The sequence below is a fragment of the Macrotis lagotis genome, chromosome 7 (genome assembly GCF_037893015.1).
Source record: "Macrotis lagotis isolate mMagLag1 chromosome 7, bilby.v1.9.chrom.fasta, whole genome shotgun sequence".
NCBI lineage: Eukaryota > Metazoa > Chordata > Mammalia > Peramelemorphia > Peramelidae > Macrotis > Macrotis lagotis.
In genome coordinates, this window is record NC_133664.1 from 71,661,974 (window position 1) to 71,682,139 (window position 20,166).

The 20,166-nt window shown below is 37.5% G+C and overlaps 1 protein-coding gene and 1 long non-coding RNA gene across 20 annotated transcripts in view; one reads left to right on the forward strand and one right to left on the reverse strand.

The window, feature by feature from the left end:
* NRP1 (neuropilin 1) overlaps positions 1-20,166 on the reverse strand; it is a 182,440-nt gene that overhangs the window by 21,567 nt on the left and 140,707 nt on the right. For 3 of the 7 annotated variants that reach the window (XM_074193130.1, XM_074193128.1, XM_074193131.1), the window contains 3 exons: positions 14,033-14,177; positions 8,139-8,243; positions 2,891-2,950 (listed from right to left, as the gene is read on the reverse strand). In XM_074193130.1, coding sequence (XP_074049231.1) covers positions 2,891-2,950; positions 8,139-8,243; positions 14,033-14,177 — 310 coding nt within the window. The remainder of the gene's footprint in view (positions 1-2,890; positions 2,951-8,138; positions 8,244-14,032; positions 14,178-20,166) is intronic. The other 4 variants (XM_074193132.1, XM_074193133.1, XM_074193135.1 and 1 more) reach the window with 3 other exon arrangements.
* Positions 1-20,166, forward strand: part of LOC141492636 (uncharacterized) — a 94,697-nt gene that overhangs the window by 20,046 nt on the left and 54,485 nt on the right. For 12 of the 13 annotated variants that reach the window (XR_012469997.1, XR_012469998.1, XR_012470000.1 and 9 more), the window contains exon 1: positions 1-8,355. This exon is cut by the window's left edge and continues 20,046 nt beyond it. This is a non-coding gene — a long non-coding RNA (uncharacterized LOC141492636). The remainder of the gene's footprint in view (positions 8,356-20,166) is intronic. The other variant, XR_012470002.1, reaches the window with a different exon arrangement.

Here is a 20,166-nt window from a genome sequence, read left to right on the forward strand (position 1 = left end):
AATAGTAGTATTAATAGTAGCAGTAGTAGTAGTAGTAGTAGTAGTAGTAGTAGTAGTAGCAGCAGTAAAAGCAGCAGTAATGGCCTTCTGGGGCAAGAATAGAACTCAAGTCTTTCATTCCAAATCCAGTTTTCTATCCTCAAAAATATGAATGCTATCCTTAGCTCTTCTAAATGTACCAGATAATCAACATTAGCTTCCATAGCAATTCATCAACAGTGTATGATGCATATCAATATTTCCTCAACAGTATGACACCATCAGGCTAGCCTGAGTGCACTGGGCTAATGAATATACTTCCTTAAAGGATGCTGTTACTATTGAAACCTCAAAAAACTGGAAAAAAACATTTTAAAGGAAGTTCTTTGTTGAGTTACTTTTACCAGTTTTGTTGTCCCTCTTCCACCCAAATGAAGCTGCTGATTCAGCAGTCCCAAACCACTCCTCAGATAATAAATAGGCAGTACATTTGAGAGAGGAAAAAAGAGATCCAGGGTGTTGTCTTTTGTACACAGAGATGACCCTGCATACATCAGTACCAGCAGGACATTTTCTTTGAGGTTCTTTTTAGATTTTTTTTCTTCCTTTCTTTTCTATATGGTGATAGGTTGAAGTGAATTAAATTGGGTGGGCACCCTCTGACTGTTCCTTTGGTGAGATGGCAGGCTGGCTGTCTGTGACTGTTGAACAAAGTTCCTTTATGTGAAACTAAAGAACCATGACCTTGACCTGAAGTTCAAATAAAATGAGTCAACCAGTAGAGTTTTCTTTTTCCTTTTCTTTTTCTTAAAGCAGTTCTTAGAAATTCTTGATTACATAGGAGAAAGTCATCCAGTCTGTGAATTCCAAATTGCTTTATTCCTTGTCCTTCTTTCTTTTTACAGTTTATCTTTTGGTTAATTTTATAGTATTAACACCTGCCCTCCAAAAAGAAAATTCTTTACTTAGATGCTTCAGTGTGAGTTCTAAAAGGTTATAACAGTAGTGTCTATTCAACTGAGATAAAAAGGCTTTGCTTATGGGCTTGTTGACAGACTATGTCTGTTGTCTGAGAATCATATAGAAAAGCAACAGGGCACTGTAGAAAGGACATTGGGCTCCTCAGAGGACAAGTCAGATGACTTCTCTAGTCCTCAGTTTCCTCATCTGTAAAGTGATGAGGTTCAATTAAAAGATCCCTTACGATCCTTTGATCTGTGACCACTGTAGCTATGTTCAGAAGGTTGGCCACAAGATAACGAGAATTTTTGCCCACCTCAACTACTATTTCACTGCCCAAGAATTAGCTGGGAGCCACATCAATGGAGAGAGTGTCTAATTGGATGTATTAGCACATCCAGGTGGGAGCATCTCCCACAGAAGGTTAGGAAGAATATAGGATGGGAAATTAAACTGATAGCACAATTTCATTGCAGATTTGATACTGGTCCCAACTAAGCAGAAGACTGACAGGAATGACTAAAGCAATTAAGGAAATTATCCAGACTTCAATTAGTTGTTCCTATTCGTTTTCCCTATTCATGTAGCTAATGGATAGTTGGTTGTACTTCCTGCCTCCTTTCCTCATTAGCACCTAGAGTGGAGAGCTGGCTGTATTTTCTTAGTACTTATTGCCACCCTACTTAAAGTCCATGTTCAAAAAAGAGTCATATAGATAGATACGATATTCACTTAGATTATAGAGAGCCATCCAGAAGGCTAAGATTAACAGCAACTCAGACAAAGTTGGGGCAAAGCGGGGATCAGAAACAAAGTCAACATTCTGTGAATTCCCCTCGGTGACTGTCCCTCACTTTTATGCTGAAGTATTAAGAAGCCTTTGGTCTTGGAAGCCTCAGGGAGATTGTCAGTCAAAGTGAATGGTCAACAGGGAGATTTAGGGGTTAAGTTTAAATTAGAGAAGTTTATTTTTGCTGCCTAATCAGGTCAACAGTGACAGTGTCCCTTAAGGAAGCATACTAATTAGGCCAACCCTTTCTGTTTTCAGCTTGGCTTGATGGTGCGGGACTGTTGAGGAAACATTGATATACACCACATGCCCCATTAATAAATTACTGTGGCAGCCATGGATGATTGTGCTTTAATAAAGGAAATGGGAGAAACTGAAAAACTGACCTGCTCACCTTAACCATAATGATTAACTTTAAAGTATTTAAAATCTGCTGCTTGCCAGCACTGATTGTTTTCCTTTGGTTTGTGTCTGTGAGGAAGGACTACACAAAATACTTTGGGAAAAAAAAAAAGGCCATAACCCTTGAGTGTGGTTAAGCTCTGATAAATAGCCACTGAAAGATTTTGAGAGTCATTAGCTTTTCTATTAATACAAGGATGAGGAGGTGCTGGCCCAGGGCTCTCCGGGGGGAGCGCTTCCCTTCCTGCACATGTTTCTAGTGTGGTTTCCTGCACCCCATTTTTGTGGCCCGCCCACCGGCCCGCTGCAAACATGACTGTAAGCCTGCCAACTCTGCGGCTGGCAGAACTGACAAACTTTGCCCGTCTTGGGTTTGCAGCATCGGCAGGAAAATAAACAGTCAGACTGCTGCTGCCTGGGAGGCTCCCTCTTCCTACAGTTTGCAAACACAGCCCATGTCCTAGACTGCCGCCTTTAAACAAAGTATGTTAGGCAGTTCCTTTGGTGGAGAACTGGAATTGTCACCATTTGGCAATGGCTCATGGGCAAGGAAATCTCCGTCCCTGATGCATATACATGTGGAGGAAAGGGGACAAAAAAGAGATTTACTGTTTGGCACTTGGGGGACCAGATGCTGCTACTCTCCTGCAGGGATTTCTAGGAGAACTAAGAATGGAGGAAGAAGCCCTGCAAATACACTGCTGGTTGGTGCCCATGATGCCCACTGAGTTGATGAACCAACAAGACAGAGGGTTGTACCTGACTGGATCGTGCTTTCTATGACCGTTGGTTTCTCTGTGGTCAGGATAGTGGTACCCCCTGGAAGAGAGGATACAAGGCAGGCAATGAACAGAGGGAACATTACAGATGAGAGATGATAGCTTTAAATGCATTTAAATGACATATTGTAAGCATTGATACAGACTTTGTGTGTAGCCATTGGTATATTTCTGTTTCTGTCTCTATTACTCTATTTTGGTCTGTCTTTGTCTCTTTCTGTCTCTTTGTCTGTCCGTTTCGCTATATCTGTCCCTGTCTCTTGCTCTATTTTTGTCTCTATCTCAATCTCTCTGTTTTTTGTCTTTGTTTCTCTATTTCTGTCTCAGTCTCTCTTTTTTCTATTTTTGTCTCTATTTCAGTCTCTGTCTCTTCATCTGTCTGTCTCTGTATTTCTGTCTCTTCTCAATCTCTTTCTGTCTCTGTCTCTGTTTCTCTGTCTTTTTGACTCTATCTCTTTTTCTGTCTCAATCTCTCTCTTTGTTTCTCAATTTCTGTCTCTGTTGTTCTATTTTTGTCTCTGTCTCAGTCTCTCTGTCTCTTTATCTGCCTGTTTCTCTATATCTGTCCCTGTCTCTGTATTTGTCCCTGTCTTTCTCTCTGACTCTTTGTCTCTGTTTATTTCTCCATTTCCATCCCTGTTTTTGTCTCTCTTTTGCATACATATATATCTATGGCTACAGATATATATATGTATATATATATGCATATATATATATATATGTACATCAGTCCCTATATAAATCCTACATTCTTCACTTAGCTCTCTGAATTTCAACATATAAACTAACCCACAAAAAATTCAGAGAACATAGATTATAGAGATATCTGAGATATATTGAAAATAAAAATCAATGGTTTGAGGGAGGCAGAAGGACCTGGGGTTTGAGGCTTGGTTGCTATTACTAGATGTCAGACTCTTCCTGAGCTTTATGGGAAGAGACAGTTTTACTACTGTCTTTGCATTTTCAGTGCTTATCAGGATGAGTTTCACTTGAAAAATTCTTATTGATTGAATGAGCCTCAGTTTCCTCCCCTACAAAAATGAGGATAATATTTGTCCTATTTAATATCATTATTATGAGGAAAATGCTTTGTAAAACTGAAATTGCTACATACATGCAAATGATTAATTAAAACATCAACTATTATCTTCCCTAACAGATTCCTTATGAAACCCTAGTACCATGTGAGATTTTGTTACAAGGCTATCTTCTTGAAATCCATATAAGGAACAAGTCATGGAAATAACATGAAGTGAAAAGGGCTGATTTCTGGTTGTCCTTAGTAATTTGAGAATAAACTTGACCCAGATCTTTCCACTTGAAAATGATCTCCAAGTATTTTAGCTCTATGTAGTTTCAAACTAACTCCCTTTGCCTTGTTTTAAAATTGAAGGGAGTTAATATTAGCTGCCAATGACTTTCCTTTCCGGTAATGAAATTGTTTATTTTTTCTAAAGCCAAAGTTTATGCCTATTCTATCTCAAACTGAATGGTTACAGAGAAAAAGGAAGGGGAGAAATCCTTCTCATTGTCCATAGAAATACAACTGATCTATAAGAATGAAAAAAAGAAGCACTAAGCATATTGCAGGGCTTCAATCAATATGTGAAATTCCTGGCCAAAGGTCAGACTCTTAGGGGACCAAGGCTTCTTTTACCCCTTCACTGTCTATTTGTTTAGCTCCTATTTCTCTTTTCCTTTGTTTCTCAGGTCCTTATATTCTCACTCTATTCTTACAATTATGTAGCATTTTACTTAATACATACTGGTGGATATTTAAGAACAATATTTCCTCTATTATCATGCTTGTCAGCCAAATTAATTCACCTGTCATCTCAAATGCAAAGTATTAGGGCTCTGTGTATTTGTGAGTGTGTGTGTGTGTGTGTGTGTGTGTGTGTGTGTGTGTGTGAGAGAGAGAGAGAGAGAGAGAGAGAGAGAGAGAGAGAGAGAGAGAGAAAGACAATGGTCGAGGAAGTATAGGAATAGCTGAATGGGATAGGTAGGATCCTAGCTAGAAGACAGAAGTTACCACGACTAAGGTTAGATTTCTCACCTTATGTGTCTATAGCATGTAGTATATGCTCACTAAATGTTTGTGGTTGTTACAGCTGATGATGACAATCCCCTCCAGCTCCAGCTGAGCCCTAGTCCTATGCTCGGAGCTCCCACTGATATTCCATTTACACATGGAACGAGAAGGCATGGGACACATGTTACACATCCAGAGTGTGAATCAGAGGCAGGCAGCCCTGCCCTTGGAATGTTCTTAAGAATTCTGAGCTAATCAGCAGCAGTAACAAGTCGGAATACACACTCTCTCCCCCAGTAAACCAACTGGATATGTGGTCACCCATGAACAAAGCCTCAATGAAGCAGACTAGGGAAAGAAAGAATTATATGTATTATGGGTTAAGGAGGTGAGTCTATAATGGCAGAGTTGGAGATAGGCCAGGGAACATTAGCATTATGTTACCCGTGGCCCTATGGAATAAAAGATTCAAGGTGAAAATTCACTTTAAAAAACTGATATGCATTATCAGTTTTACACGCATGCTGTAGGTTGGGAGCCAAATTCTGCTTTCAGGTAGATACAGAGCTCCAAAGTAAAAATCAGACTCCTGGTGCCTTTGAAGTCAATTGTATTATCTAATGACTCCAAAGGCATTTGCAAATGAGTAACTTCTGGGGTGAATTTCACCTTGGCAAGCATGTATGAAAGAGCAGAATTTGTCCTCATTTGCATGCATTTCATATAAATTCACCTGGAACTCAATGTATTCCTTAAGGAGTGGGCACTCTGCTATAAAACTTGTCCCCCCAGCTCCATACAAATAGGTCACGACAGGAACAGAAATGAAATCAACCTCAGCTGTGCAAAATAACTTTAAAAACTCTAATGAGAGCATTGATTAGGATGAATAGAACCTAATTTCTGTGTTCCCGCCAATCAGTGTTAGAGTGAGAAGGGTTTGATTTGGCTTCGTGACACTGAATAACCAAAGTTTGAGGCACCCCGTGAAAGTCCTGCTGGAAGGATTTAAAAAGAAGGTGCAGGATACCTAGATATAGGATCTGTGTGGATTAGATGGGCAGTAAGGAAAGTTACAAGGGTTAGATGACATTATTACTCCTAGTGTATTAGAAAGTATTTTTCCAGAAAGGAGAAAAGGGCAATTTAATAAAACAAAGGATGTTTTCAAATGACAACTTAATTTCAGCTTAGTATATTAACAAGACACTTGGAGGAAGAAGATGGGCATGAAAGAAGCCTTTGAGGTCTGTGACAAAAGCATCTTCTTATAGTCACCCCCTCCTGCTGGCAGTAAAGTCATGTCCATACTCCAGACACCTCTGTGTGTCCAGATGCTCTTACTGTTTGCCTGAATGTATCTACAAACTCCTTGAGACTTGTAGTAGTGATTAGTGGAGGCAACATTTGGCCTTAAGTGAACTCAAAGAAATACAGAGTACACTTATTTATTTATTTCTATAAGGAGTCATTTATACCACTCCTGATAATATATGCTTTTGAATGGTTAAAGAATTGCCAGTGATTCTACTACAAATGATCCATTTTCACTCATTCGCAAATGTATGCCATACACGATTTCCTTCAGGCTAACATACTTGCTGGATTTTATTCAAAGACTTTGGTTTCAATTGGTTCAGTCATGAATGAATGTGAAAGCAAGGAGGTTAGTTATTCTGATATCAACAGTAAAACTGAAGCTTTGTTTCTAATCAATACCAACTGACCACTTTAGTGGGTTATAGAGAAAAGAGCTGGTAAATGACAGGAATATTCAATGATTGCTGCAATCAGCTCTTTTCATAAGGAATTTTGATATGGATATAGGTTATGTTTCACTAAGAGTCTGCTATCTGTAATATAATGTTTGTAGGAAAGGCTCAGAAAGAGCAGGTTGCAAAAGTGAGACTGCTTTTGCATCTGCTCTAAGGTTTTCTATAGGATATTGTATATAAAAATGATTATTACTATTCTGTAAATTATGAAACCTTTCTTCAGTTTACAGATATAGGTAAAAGTAAAGAGAAATGGTAATACAGATTTCATTCATAGCATGATCAAGGGATGATTAGCCTAGAAATTAGGAGGGTGGTAACACTACTCAATTGAGTTTTTTGGAACTTTCTGTTCCCCTCTACAGTTCCCATCCTCCCTTCCCTCATCATAGCTTCCTGCTTGGAATTCTTGCTTTAGTTTTATTTGTGAAAACTATATAGAGAGAGAATTTGAAGTCATTGGTAAGGTACTTTGGGAAATATACTATGAGATCTTGGAAAAACAGTTTAACCATCAACATGGAGCCATCCTGTCTATGGTCTTCAATATAGTCAATGAAAATTAATTATGTGGGCTTTCTGTGTCCCTGCTGTGTAAAGATGTGAGCCTTTCACATAAGCATTCATATTTAATCTCTGAAGTCTGGAATTCTCAAAAATGAGATTCAGGTGATATGTGAAACTGCATTATGACCTAGGCAGAATTAAAGGTCCCATGGTACCTTTTGAAGCAATAGGGTAAAAATTCTAGTGTCTTGGACAATTTCCAAATAGTGTAATCACATTTCCCCACTTGTCTAATATTTTCTCTGCTACAACCACACCAAGATGTTCATATTCTCTCTCTCTCTCTCTCTCTCTCTCTCTCTCTCTCTCTCTCTCTCTCTCTGAATTATTATATTAACTATTTGCAATGTCACTACAGGTGGGTTGTCTGACAGTGGGGATAGACATTTTTAGCACTCCCTTTACTGGAAAGGCTTTATCAAAAAACAAACCTAGTTTTAGCTATACTTTAATATCATTTTTAGAGTATGAGATAAGCTGAGTAATGAATATATTTATGATTTAGAAATTATTCTTAAGTTTTTGATTCATTAGATCATGAAAATAAATATATAAATAAATATTCTAAAGTGATGTGTGTATGTGTTTGTGTTCCACTCCTGAGCGAAGACCAGAGTACACCTATAGAGAAATTCCTTCTGGAGTGAGTGAAAATGGATGAACATATTATAATCAGTTTTGAAAGCAAATTTTTGGTAGGTAACGTGAAATATAATATAAATTTCTGATAAAGATTATTATCATCAATGGTGTTATGATTTCCTTCTGCTTTGGATTATTAGATATTAGTTGAAGATGACCATGATATGAGCTAAAATGATGTTGCAATGAAATGAAGATGGTTTCTGCACCTGTCAGTTGGAAGTCATCACCTGTTCCACTGTGACAGTTGGCCTGGTCATCATCACATTCATCCACTGGATTCCCATTAGGAGTGGTTGGTCCAGCTGTGGGTGCTGAAATAAGACCCAAGGGTTATGATCCGGCATGATTAAAATGTGTCCTCTAGCCTATTACTGTTCAAACTGCTAACATCTGGAAAGAAAACTCTAGCCTGTGCTGATTAAGGTAAGACACCATTATCTTGCTTTTTCCTTTTATTATTTTATCTGAAGGTAACATGAAACACTTAGTTTGAGTACATTATTTATACTTGTACTGAGTTAGCAAACCTGAATTTGATCAATTATATTCTCTATATACATCTCCTTATTACAGAGCCTTTCAGTTCTCACTAGCTATTCATACCTAGGAATTGAGAACATCAATGAGACATATTTTGACTGATTTTTTCTTTTAATTTTTGAGGTGCTGGAAAAACCTACCTGTCATGACTCCATTCATATAAATTAACATTTTATAAATTTATTCAAATCTCACCATAATTTTCCTTTTCCCAAATGGCTTCCCCATACTCCCACTTAACTCTATTTTTTCCTAAAAAGTTTACTAAGTTTCCCTAAGAAAACCTTTTCAAATACTTGGCAATACATAATCTCTCTATTTGGAGCAGGTGTGAGAGAGGAATTGTCAAAAGGCATCTTGGCATCAATTTTTGTTGTTATTAATTTCCAAAGAACTGCATTCCAAGGTTGGTAGGTATCCCCATATCTTTGACTTTGCAGTTGAAAAGTAGCTAACATTAATCAAAAATTCCTTTAAATTTAGTTCAGCACATTTTCCCTACCCCCAGCCTGTTATTCATTTTTTTCAATCTGTTTAATATTTTACAGTTTTCAGTATTACATTTCACTTTACAAGTCTTGAGATATCGTACATTTCCATTGAAGTTTGAAAGCCAGACAAGCTGTAGCCAAAGGGGGTGGGGAGGGGATCTGTTCACTCACAGCTTCTGGCCAGTGGAAATGTTCTGGTAACTGCTGTCTTCCCAATAAAAATCTGACACTGTTTGTTATTGTGATTAAGTGCTCGGCAGAGTTATGACAAATGGAGCTAAGCCCCAGCTTCCTCCAATCTTCAAACGTACACACCGACAATTCATTCACTCAACATTCAACCAACATTGACGGAGCTCTCATTATGTGCAATACAGCACTATGTTAGGAACTCAGGGGGATAGGAAGATGAAAAGGTCTGGTTCCTATCCCTAGGAAAGGATAAAATGCAGATAATGCATACACTATTTACTGCTTCACTTCTGATTTCACAATAGGCATGCTCATTCCACTACATGCTCTTCCCTGGGGTATCATTGAGTCAATGTATTCAATACAGGCAAGCCCTTGATAGTTCCAGATTTCCATAATGCTGTCCTACTGTGTTAGAATTGGCTGTCATTAAGGACTTTATATTCTCTTTATCCCTGTCCCCAATTTATCTCAATATCTTGGATCTCATGCAAGCTCAGGGGGTGTAGTTCCAATTCAGATGGGAGAAGAACTCTCTTACTTGCATCAAGACCTCACTGGGGAAGTATGGAAGATGAAACAAATTTGCCATTTAACTAAATGCTCCCATAAACCATAGTCATGTTCTTTTTCCATGAATTTGGTTTTTTCCCCAATGTTTAAGTTCTTCAAGGTTAGGGTTAAAATTTATATTACTCCTCTCTCCTTTGTGTTATTGCTGCTGGTGTTCAACAAATACTTGTGAACTATTTATAAGAAATAAAATCTACGAATTTATATGGAATTATAAATCAAATAAACATTTAGTGAGTTGGACTTGAACTGACATGTATAAGACTGCTCTCTCTAGGTCTCAGTTTCCTTATCAGTAAAATAACAAGATGAACTAAATAATTTCTTGAGTCAAGGACAGACTAAAGAGTCTGATTCTAAGTGCCTATGATGTGTAAGGTAGCATGTGCAAAGATTAAATAAATATAGTCTCTTTGTACAAAAAAATCTTACAAGCTAATAGGAATCCTATTTCATGTACCAAAATAGTTCTTCTCCAAGGAAGAAGGAAACATCTAGACATAGAGCTATGGGGAATGTGAGCGGGGAATATTATCCTCAGTGAACAGCAGGGGCAGCATGTGGGATTGGGGGGGGGGGGCGGTATTTGTCCTTCATTCTTGAAGAGGACCAAATACATCAGAAGGGTAATGTTTTGGCTTGCAAGTGAATTGGATTTAAGTGAGGCAGGTATTTACAAAGTCTCAGACTCACTCTCCTTGAGGCTTCTGGATCTGGTGGCAAGATATAGATCAGGATGACTGGAGGTGGTTCCAGATGCAGTGGGAGACCTTGCTCTCTTTGGCTAAGGCCTTTAACAGGTCCCTGTTTGAGTGGATTAAAATCCCCATTTTAAAAGTTAAATGCTAGGTAAGAATTGAGACAAATGATTGTCAAAAGTTTGACTTCACCAAAGAATTAATCAGACGGGAAGACCCTTAGAGTATTGGGTATTGGAGAAGGCTTCATATATTACCAACTTTGATGTTTCTTCATTATATTCCTCCTCCCTTCCTTCGTTCCTTCGTTCCTTCGTTCCTTCGTTCCTTCCTCCCTCTCTCCCCCCCTCTTTTTTCTCTTTCCTTCCTTCCTTCCTTCCTTCCTTCCTTCCTTCTTCCTCTCTTTCTTCCTTCCTTCCTTCCTTTCTTTCTTTCTTTCTTTCTTTCTTTCTTTCTTTCTTTCTTTCTTTCTTCCTTCCTTCCTTTCTTTCTTTCTTTCTTTCTTTCTTTCTTTCTTTCTTTCTTTCTTTCTTTCTTTCTTTCTAGATCTACACATGATATATATGCAAGTACAAATTTTATGCATATATGTATACATAAATAGATATACACATATATAGAAGACAAATATTTCATAGGATTACAGATTTTTAGAAAGGAATTTAGAACTCCTCCATTTTGTAGATGTGGAAACTGGAGTTTTAAGGTGACTTCCTCAGTTTTGTGAGTTCTTGGAATTCTGATAGCCAATCACATGACCAACATGCTCTATCATTCCTGGGGTTTATGTTGGAAAGCTAGCACTCAGTTCAATCTTTCTATCCATTGCATTCACCCCACTTGCCAAGACAGTTTTCCTTTCCAGAATCAGGGATAAAGAGTTATATCACAGCAACAGAACCTCTTATCCAGTGGACTCTATTCCTTATTACTTTGGGTGAATGAGTCTGCCCTCAGTCCAACTGGTCTGATCCCAACATATTCTCAAAGCAACAAAACCTGTATCCTAGCTAAAATCCCTTAGACATGGTTAACAGAGATCTGTGTTGAGAGCATTAAGATAATACAGTGGCCTGGGGTGATGCTATGAATTTAGAAACATAGCTACAATGTTAAGAAGGGAGATAATGGGCTTGTTTTAAATAAATCCATAGAAAAGTTGCTATGAATTATTCAGTAGGAGTGAATTGATTGAACTAAGCACATGTATATTTTTATGGTGTTTAATTTGCCCAGGAATGTAATTATATTTGATTAGCTCAAGACCCAAATACTTTTGGAAACCAAAAGAAAGAGGCATTTTTTTTAAAAAAGCATTCCTTAGGAATAGTATGCATGTAGGTTTAATAGTTTAATGTTTGATTGCTGACATGTTGACACCACTCATATGAAATAGAAATGCTAGCAACGGTCATTCTTTTCTGTTCATATTGAGTTAAACTTTTGAGTTTATGAATTGGTCAGTCTTGAGGTTACTCTGTGATTGGAAAATGCTTGGTTATAAAGCCATAGGGTAGTTAAAATGGACCAACCTATACTTATACAGCAAGTCACCAGCATTCTACTTTGCAACATGTTCATCACAAACCATTGTATATTATTAGTAAAAATGTGATCAGATGCTATCACATAGACATTTTAACATTGTCCCTGTTGTCATTCCCAAATGATAACTCAGACACATAATAAGGATGCAAAGTGCCTTCACTTGCAAATTCTCCATAAGAACCATAGAAACTCAGAGTTGGGAAAGACCTGAGAGGTTACTGCACTCGACCAAGAATTCCATTGATGATATTCCCAATCACTGTTAGTTCAATGATAATTCATTGACTAATCCTAATTTAGCCTCTGGGTAAAGAGTTAGAGTGACAAGAAAACCCACTACATCCTAAGACATCTCATTCTATTTCTGAAAAGTATTAATTGTCAGGTCTTTGATGTTGAGCTAAAATACATGTCTCTGTAATTTCTACTAATTGTTTTTAGTTTTCTTTTCTGGGGAGAGAATAAGTCTAAACCCTATTCCAAGTGATAATCCTTCAAATACCAAAGTTCACTAAGTATGCTCTTCTCCCGGGCTAAATATCTCCATTATATTCAACTAATCCTCATGTGTTTTGGATTCCAATTCCTTTTACCATCACTTTTACCATACTTTTACCATACTCTCTCCGAGTTAATCAATTCTCTTTCTAAATAGTGACAACCAGGGCTAAATACAGAATTCCACAACTGTATAATCATCCAATTCCTTCTGACCATCCTGTTTCTGTTAATGCAGCCCAAGCTCATGCTGAACTTAAAATCTACTTTGACTCTTCCAAATTAAATAATAATCTTCTAAATATTTCACTACATAGCCAATTAAATTATAAGTTCCTTAAGAGCAAACGTCATATAAATATGACAGTATCATCAAGATAGTGCCTCCCATTTAATAATTTGTTTTGCTTTGACAATAGAAGAGTCATTCTATTATCAGTCAACATTAATTATTATGTGTCAGATACTATTATGAAATTCCTTTTTAAAAATAAATTTTGTTTTCATTTTCAAATAATCTGTACCTTTTCTCTATCCTCTCTTCCATCCTCCTCCCACAATGAGAAAATAAGAAATATAAAACTCCTGTATATGAATATGTATTGGTAAAAAATTTCCACATTGCCCATGTCAAAAAAAAATGTCTCAATTGGTTATCTGGGTTCAATATTCTCTTTTAGGAAGTGGACAGTAAGCTTCATTGTGACTTCTCTGGAGTTGAAAATGATTATTATGTGATTCAGAGTTCTCAAGTTTTTCAAAGTTGTTTGTCTTTAAGATTTTTTTATTGTTGATTTATAAATTATTGTCATATGTTATTCTGCTCATCTCACTCAGCATCAGTTCATAGAAGTCCACTTTTTTTTTCTGAAATTATCCTTGAATTTTCTTCTTTTTTTTAGTGGAGTCATCAGATAATTTATGGTACAGATGAACATGATAAAGACATAAAATATCTGAGAGGCAATGAGGACTCTGGATCTGAAGAAGCATAACGATAAAGCTTAATACCATTTTATGGGGGATGGGAGTAAAGGAAAATATTTCTGAACACTAAATGGCTAAATATTATCAAAAAGAAAATGTTTGCCAAAGGCAGATAACCAAAATTCACCTGAGATTATTAAGGGAAAATTCCTCTCCCTCTCCCCCCAATATAATTCCCTCATTATAATTGTATATAATTCTGGAAGTATTCTAGTAGAAGAGCGGTTCTCCTAGACCTTTGTTCAGAAATGGCTGTCACAGAAACTTGTTAGCACCATCACTTCTTTTTTTTTTTTTTAGATTTTTTCAAGGCAATGGGGTTATGTGGCTTGCCCAAGACCACACAGCTACGTAATTATTAAGTGTCTGAGGTTGGATTTGAACCCAGGTACTCCTGACTCCAGGGCCAGTGCTCCATCCACTGCACCACCACCACTTCTTGATGAGAAAAGATGATGCACAGTATAAACACCAAGTGCACACACACACACACAGATACACCACGAAAAGTAAAAACAAACAAAAAAAAAACCAGATCAACTTTTCACATATGTGGAAAATGGAATTAATTACCTTCCACTTCACAACCCAGCAATTCCATTCTTAGACCTAGGCCTCCATGAGTGGCTCTCTCAGGGTAGATTCTGATGAATCGGGTGGATAGAGGAGAAAAAGTCCGAAGCTCAGGTGTATCATAATTGTTGTTACCCTCAAAGGACTGTGAAATATGAAAAAGATGATTATTAGGACAGTGCTCCTTCATAGCAAAGAATGTGCCTCCTGCCCCTTCCCCAATCCCCTTCCATCCTAGATCTCTGTTATTTTGGCTAAGAAGTAGGCCATATTATCTCACTGAGTATACAAATGGCATTTCCTAAATGAAGAGGGGACAAATGGATTGTTAAATTTTTGAAAAGATATTATTTTACAGAAACAGTAGCCTTCAATGAGGTTATATCAGAAGCCAAGAATTTAATAAGTTTTTTTTTTTAGGTTTTTGCAAGGCAATGGGGTTAAGTGGTTTGCCCAAGGCCACACAGCTAGGTAATTATTAAGTGTCTGAGGCTGGATTTGAGCTCAGGTACTCCTGACTCCAGGGCTGGTGCTCTATCTACTGCGCAACCCAGCCGCCCTGAATTTAATAAGTTTTTAAATGATTTTCTGAAGTGTGGTTTGGTGAGGTAACATTTTTAACAACTCCTGAAGAGGGCAAACGGGTGTCTGTGTGTGTGTGTGTGTGTGTGTGTGTGTGTGTGTGTGTGTGTGTGTGTGTCTGTCTTTCTATCTGTCTGTATATGTGTGAAGTCCACTAACAATAAGAACTGGACTCTTAAAAGCTTATCATAAATACACAATTCAACTAAATATGGTTGTTTGATTCTCCCAAAATATGGGATCCAAGTCTGATAAAATCTAGTCTTCTCAAAGAGATGGAAATTACATTTTAGGAATTGAAACTGGACAATTTTATCTAACAAAACTGCTATTTGTTCAAGAACTGCCTCCCCATTGAAATGGGTATTTATTTAGGAGATGCCTACCCACTCCAACCATTGGAAGGCAAAAGATTTTCTCATCTCAGGGAAAGTAGCAAGTGACCCAAACTGGCAACATTTTCAAATTCATGCTATAAAGAAAGGCTAAATCACAACATGAATCTGAATTTCCTTTGAAGTAGATTCCTGACAACTGAGTATATTTTCCTTGACAAATAATGGATTGGGACATAGACATCCTCTGTATTCCTGAGTCAGCACCTGCTTCATCCCATCCTCACTGGACAGCAAAGGGAAATTAGAATAAAATGTTTTTAAACTAGAAGGGATTTTTTAGCTTAACCTCTTTGTTATATTTTATTATTATTATTTTTACCAAAATGGGAAATAAGGACCAAAGGTGTTAACTGATTCATCAGATCACATCATAAGTTAATCTCATCAAATATAAAATTCTCGAGTTTTCATTTGATTTAAAAGTCTATTGGTCAGAATGCAGTGATCTCTAATTCAAGAGTCACCAGTTTTGATTTGGTCATTAAGTTACCACTTCATTCCTAGGGTAATTTAGAGAGTGCCACCATATCATATTATGTTCTAATAATTTCACTAAGAAATTATAAATAAAATGAAGCTACAGGCCGTCTGGTAGGGGGACTTGATGTGAGTGAAAAGAAAAACTTCACCATACAAGTCAGAGAGAGAGGAAGTTGTCACTTCCAATAACCAAGAGACATCTTCACACCATAATGCCTCTACTCTGGTCATCAACTTTACTCCTTCCTTCCCTGCCCTTGGAAACACTCTAGTTTCCAAAAAAGTAAGCTTTCTTCTGATCTTGTCCAGAATCAGGTCTTCTCCACTTTTTTTTTTTTTTTTTAGGATTTTTGCAAGGCAAATGGGGTTAAGTGGCTTGCCCAAGGCCACACAGCTAGGTAATTAAGTGTCTGAGACCATATTTGAACCCAGGTACTCCTGACTCCAGGGCCTGTGCTTTATCCACTACGCCACCTAACCGCCCCATCTTCTCCACTTCTTATGAATTTGCTCATGTTCCCTCCTTCTAGCTCCCATTACAATATAAGTACCTAGAGAGCAAGGGCTGGCGCTTATCACAGTGTAAACATAATCTTGATTAGATTTCTGTCTACATATCTGTCCACTTGGTATATAAAAAGCATTAATAAATGCTCTGTCTACCTATCTATATGAGTAGGTAGACTATATATTCAGAGATGCTACTAGAAATCCAACAATATTCTGGGCACCCTCCAAGTTTCCCATCATTTTAAAAAGAGTGGACATGATATTAATGAATCTGTATTCCTCAGACAGAACTGAAAAATTCATAGGTAATGGGTTTTTAACTCTCACTGTTATTAGGGTCTAATTAATTTGTTGTCAGTAAGGCACTAATTATCACAAAGATTACACTATTACAGAGAAATGCTTTGTATACATTAACATAACTCCAAAGATCTTGGGAACAAAGCATGTGAGGAGACGTCCATATCTACAAAATTGCAGGCAGATTCTTCTCTTAATAACGGTCTTAATAGAAGCATGAAACAATGAAAACCGAACTACTAAGAAATTGGTGCTGAATACAGATGAAGAGTAGAACATAAGAGGCATGTGGAATCAGGACAAATCTCTGTTTTTTGGTGACAGGGATCTATCTATCTGACAATGGATTTTGAATAGGCCCTTTTGAGCAAAAAGAATTGATCCTTTTTTTTTTTGAAAGGGAGCCTCTCTTCTATTTGTTAAGAACGTCTAACTATTCTAAGGGCTGTGACTTTCTGGCTATATGATTGCTGGGACTGATATCCCTGAGAAATGACATGCTTCATTTCAAGACCTGAAATCCTCTTTTCCTTCTAATTCTTGAGCTGCTAGAAGTGGCATTCCGGATAATTCTCCTACATTTGCAAAAAACCCCAAAACAAAACAAAACAAAACAAAAAACACTGAGTGTATTTCATTGTCCTTATAAAAATTTAAATGAGAGGCTTCTAAACAGGAAATTTTACTGGATATCTTTTCCCTAGAAGTTTCTTTTGGTTCTTTTAGTGTGATAGGTGCTATATAAACAACTTAGATGTTTTTATATTTCAGGCTATTATAGGAAGATAATGCTGTTGGTAGAGCTCATGTTTAAGAAAAAAATCAACAGATCTTTAAATGATTTTTGTTTTGTTTTGTTAAGATGAAAACTGTGAGTAGCCTTCCTTATGAATCCTCCTCTCAATTTGCTGTGTAGGCTGATAGCGTCAGACTTGATGAGATAACAAAGGCCCAAGAAGCATATGATGCATCTTATAAAAAACATATGGTGATTTGTTTTTTTCTCTCTCTCGTCTAGAACTGTGGTGTTGAAGAACGTGTCAAAACAACACACACTTTATTCAGGGAGTAGCTATGTGAAGCTGTTGATTTACACCATATTCACACTTTGCATTGAAGTCACAATTCACGAGGTCATGAATAATGATGGGTTTTAAGCTATTTCCTGATGTTTATTTACTTAAAAATATATTTTTTGGTGAAAATTAAAGATAAGAGTTAATAACTGATGTTTATAAGTGCGTTAAAGTCTTTTGTAAGCATTATCTTGCTCTAGTCTCACATAAATTCTTTACTTGGCTAGATGATCAGACTGATACCAAAAATGTGATTTATAAAAAAATAAGCAAAACCAAACAAAATACAAAACATAAGTGCTATGGGTATGATTATAACCATTTTTTAGGGAATTGAGACGTTAAGAGATTAAATGGACCTCTTAAGGTCATAGGTTTAGAGCTGGGAGGTCATCTAGTCTGGTTTCCTGCTCAGAGAGATAAAGAGCTCAAAGAAGTGACTTGTACAAGGCCACACAAGTGTAATGGCAGAATTGATATCTAAAACCAGATCCCATGATGTACCTAAGGTCACACCTCTAGTAAGCATCCCAAGAGGGGGTCTTGCTCACTCTGAGTCCAAAATTTTCCCTGCTATGTCATACTTTTGGGTAAAGGATAGGTATGAAAACAAGAGAAAGAATTAAGGAGGGAAAAGGAGGAGAGGAAAAGAAGGGGAGAGAAGAGAAACTCAAGAAAGAAAAGGGAGGGAGGGGGAAAGAGAAGAGAGGGAGGAGAAGAAAAGAGAGACAGAGAGGCAGGAAGAGGGAGAAGGAGAGGCAGAGGGAAAGGAAGAGGGAGATAGAGAAGGAAAAGAGAGACACACACACACACACACACACAGAGAGAGAGAGAGAGAGAGAGAGAGAGAGAGAGAGAGAGAGAGAATAAAAAAGATATTTTACAAATTAAGGATCAGTTTTAGATGGGGCTAAGAGAATTTTAAAAAATATAAGCCCTGTGTAGCTGGCCTGATGTATTAACTAGTCCCACATGGGAGACATGGCTTGTCTCCACAGAGTCAACACATCTGGAATGAGTGGGAGTTGGAAGCATTGCAGAGTTTATGTTTCCTGCCTCCAGCAACTTTGGCCCACATCACTTTATCAAACCATATTCCCACACTCATTCAAAGTTGGTGTGATGATAATGTTCCCTACAGTGATGCATGATCTCTCTTTCTCTAGAGAATAGGTCATAGGCAAAACTTAGGATAGATCCTGGGGTGGGAGGGGGTTGTTGGAGGGAGGGTGAAGGACCTTCTTGATTTCAAGGGACGAGATGGAACTTGCTCATTCTTGTGCTGATTTAAGAAGGAATACCATTTTGTGTTTGTTTGTGTGTGTGTGTGTGTGTGTGTGTGTGTGTGTGTGTATGTTCAATTGATCTTATAAATTCAATTCTTGATTATCTGGGTGAGGATTAGCCACTTTGTGGATTGGCTGTGGAAAAAAATCTTTCTGGAAGGAAGGAGAGGCAGCCATGTGGGGGAAAAGAGATGTTTTTGCCTTCTGAGTCTTCAATTATTTAAAAACCTTTTTTTTTTTTTGAGAAGGAGCCCATTGGTTTCATCAGACTGCCAAAAACATCCATAATACAATTGTGAGTCAGAAGATTTGAACTCTGGTCCCATCTCTGTCACTACTAATTTGTGTGACCCTGGGCAAGTAACTTGAAGTTCTGGATCTCAGTTTTCTTATGTTTACAATGAAAGGATTAGTTCTGATGATTTTTAAAGGGTCCTGGGTAACTTCAGTTCTATAGTTCTTATTCCCTAATTGGGTGCTCCTGCCTTTTAGTGCTTTCCTCAATTGTTATTAAGTCTAGGATAAGTGGGGGCAGCTAGGTGGCTCAGTGGATAGAGCACCAGCCCTGGAGTCAGGAGTACCTGAGTTCAAATCTGACCTCAGACACTTACTAATTATCTAGCTGTGTGGCCTTGGGCAAGCCACTTAACCCCATTTGCCTTGCAAAATCCTAAAAAAAAAAGTTTAGGATAAGTGGTTCCCCATCTTTTGTGTTAAGGACCCCTTTGGTAGTCTGATGAAAACTATGGTTCCTCACTCAGAAGAATGATTTTTTTTAATACTTAAAATAGGTTAGACAGGATTACAAAAGAAACCAATTAAATTGAAATTCAAAAACAAGTTTACAGCTCCCCTTCCCTCCACCCAACACCACTCTTGATTTAAGAAAAGAAAACCAATTTGAGTACCAGCTGAAAGCAACTTAATTGTACAGGCCCATTTATTTTTAAAATCACACAACACAGTGAAATGAGTTCTGGATTCCATATACTACAACCAAGGGTGTGTTGGTAAATGTTTAACAACCAACTGTGAAAAAAAAATGTACTCATGACACATTTTAAAATTTAATCTGCAACATTCACATTTTCTATATCACTTTCTTAAATTTAATCACTGCAAAACAATAAATCAAACCCTGATTTGGAGCATTTGTCATTTTCTAAAGTGCAAATGCTCAAACAGAAGATTTAACAATTGGCTTTCAGAAACCGTTTAGACTCCAGCATTTGTCTAACTATAATCCTTTCTATTACTGTTACAGAGACACAGTGCTTTGTACTGAATCAAGGGACTTAGGTTTGACTCCCAACTATACCATTTATGGGCTGACACTAACTAGCTGTGTGACCTTGGACAAGTCACTTAACTCTGCCTTGCATCTAGGACCATTTCCAGTCATCTCCAGTCATCTCCAGATCCAGTCATCTCCAGATTCATATCTGGTCACTGGACCCAGATGGTTCTGGAGGAGAAAGTGAGACTGGAGATCCAGTACAGCC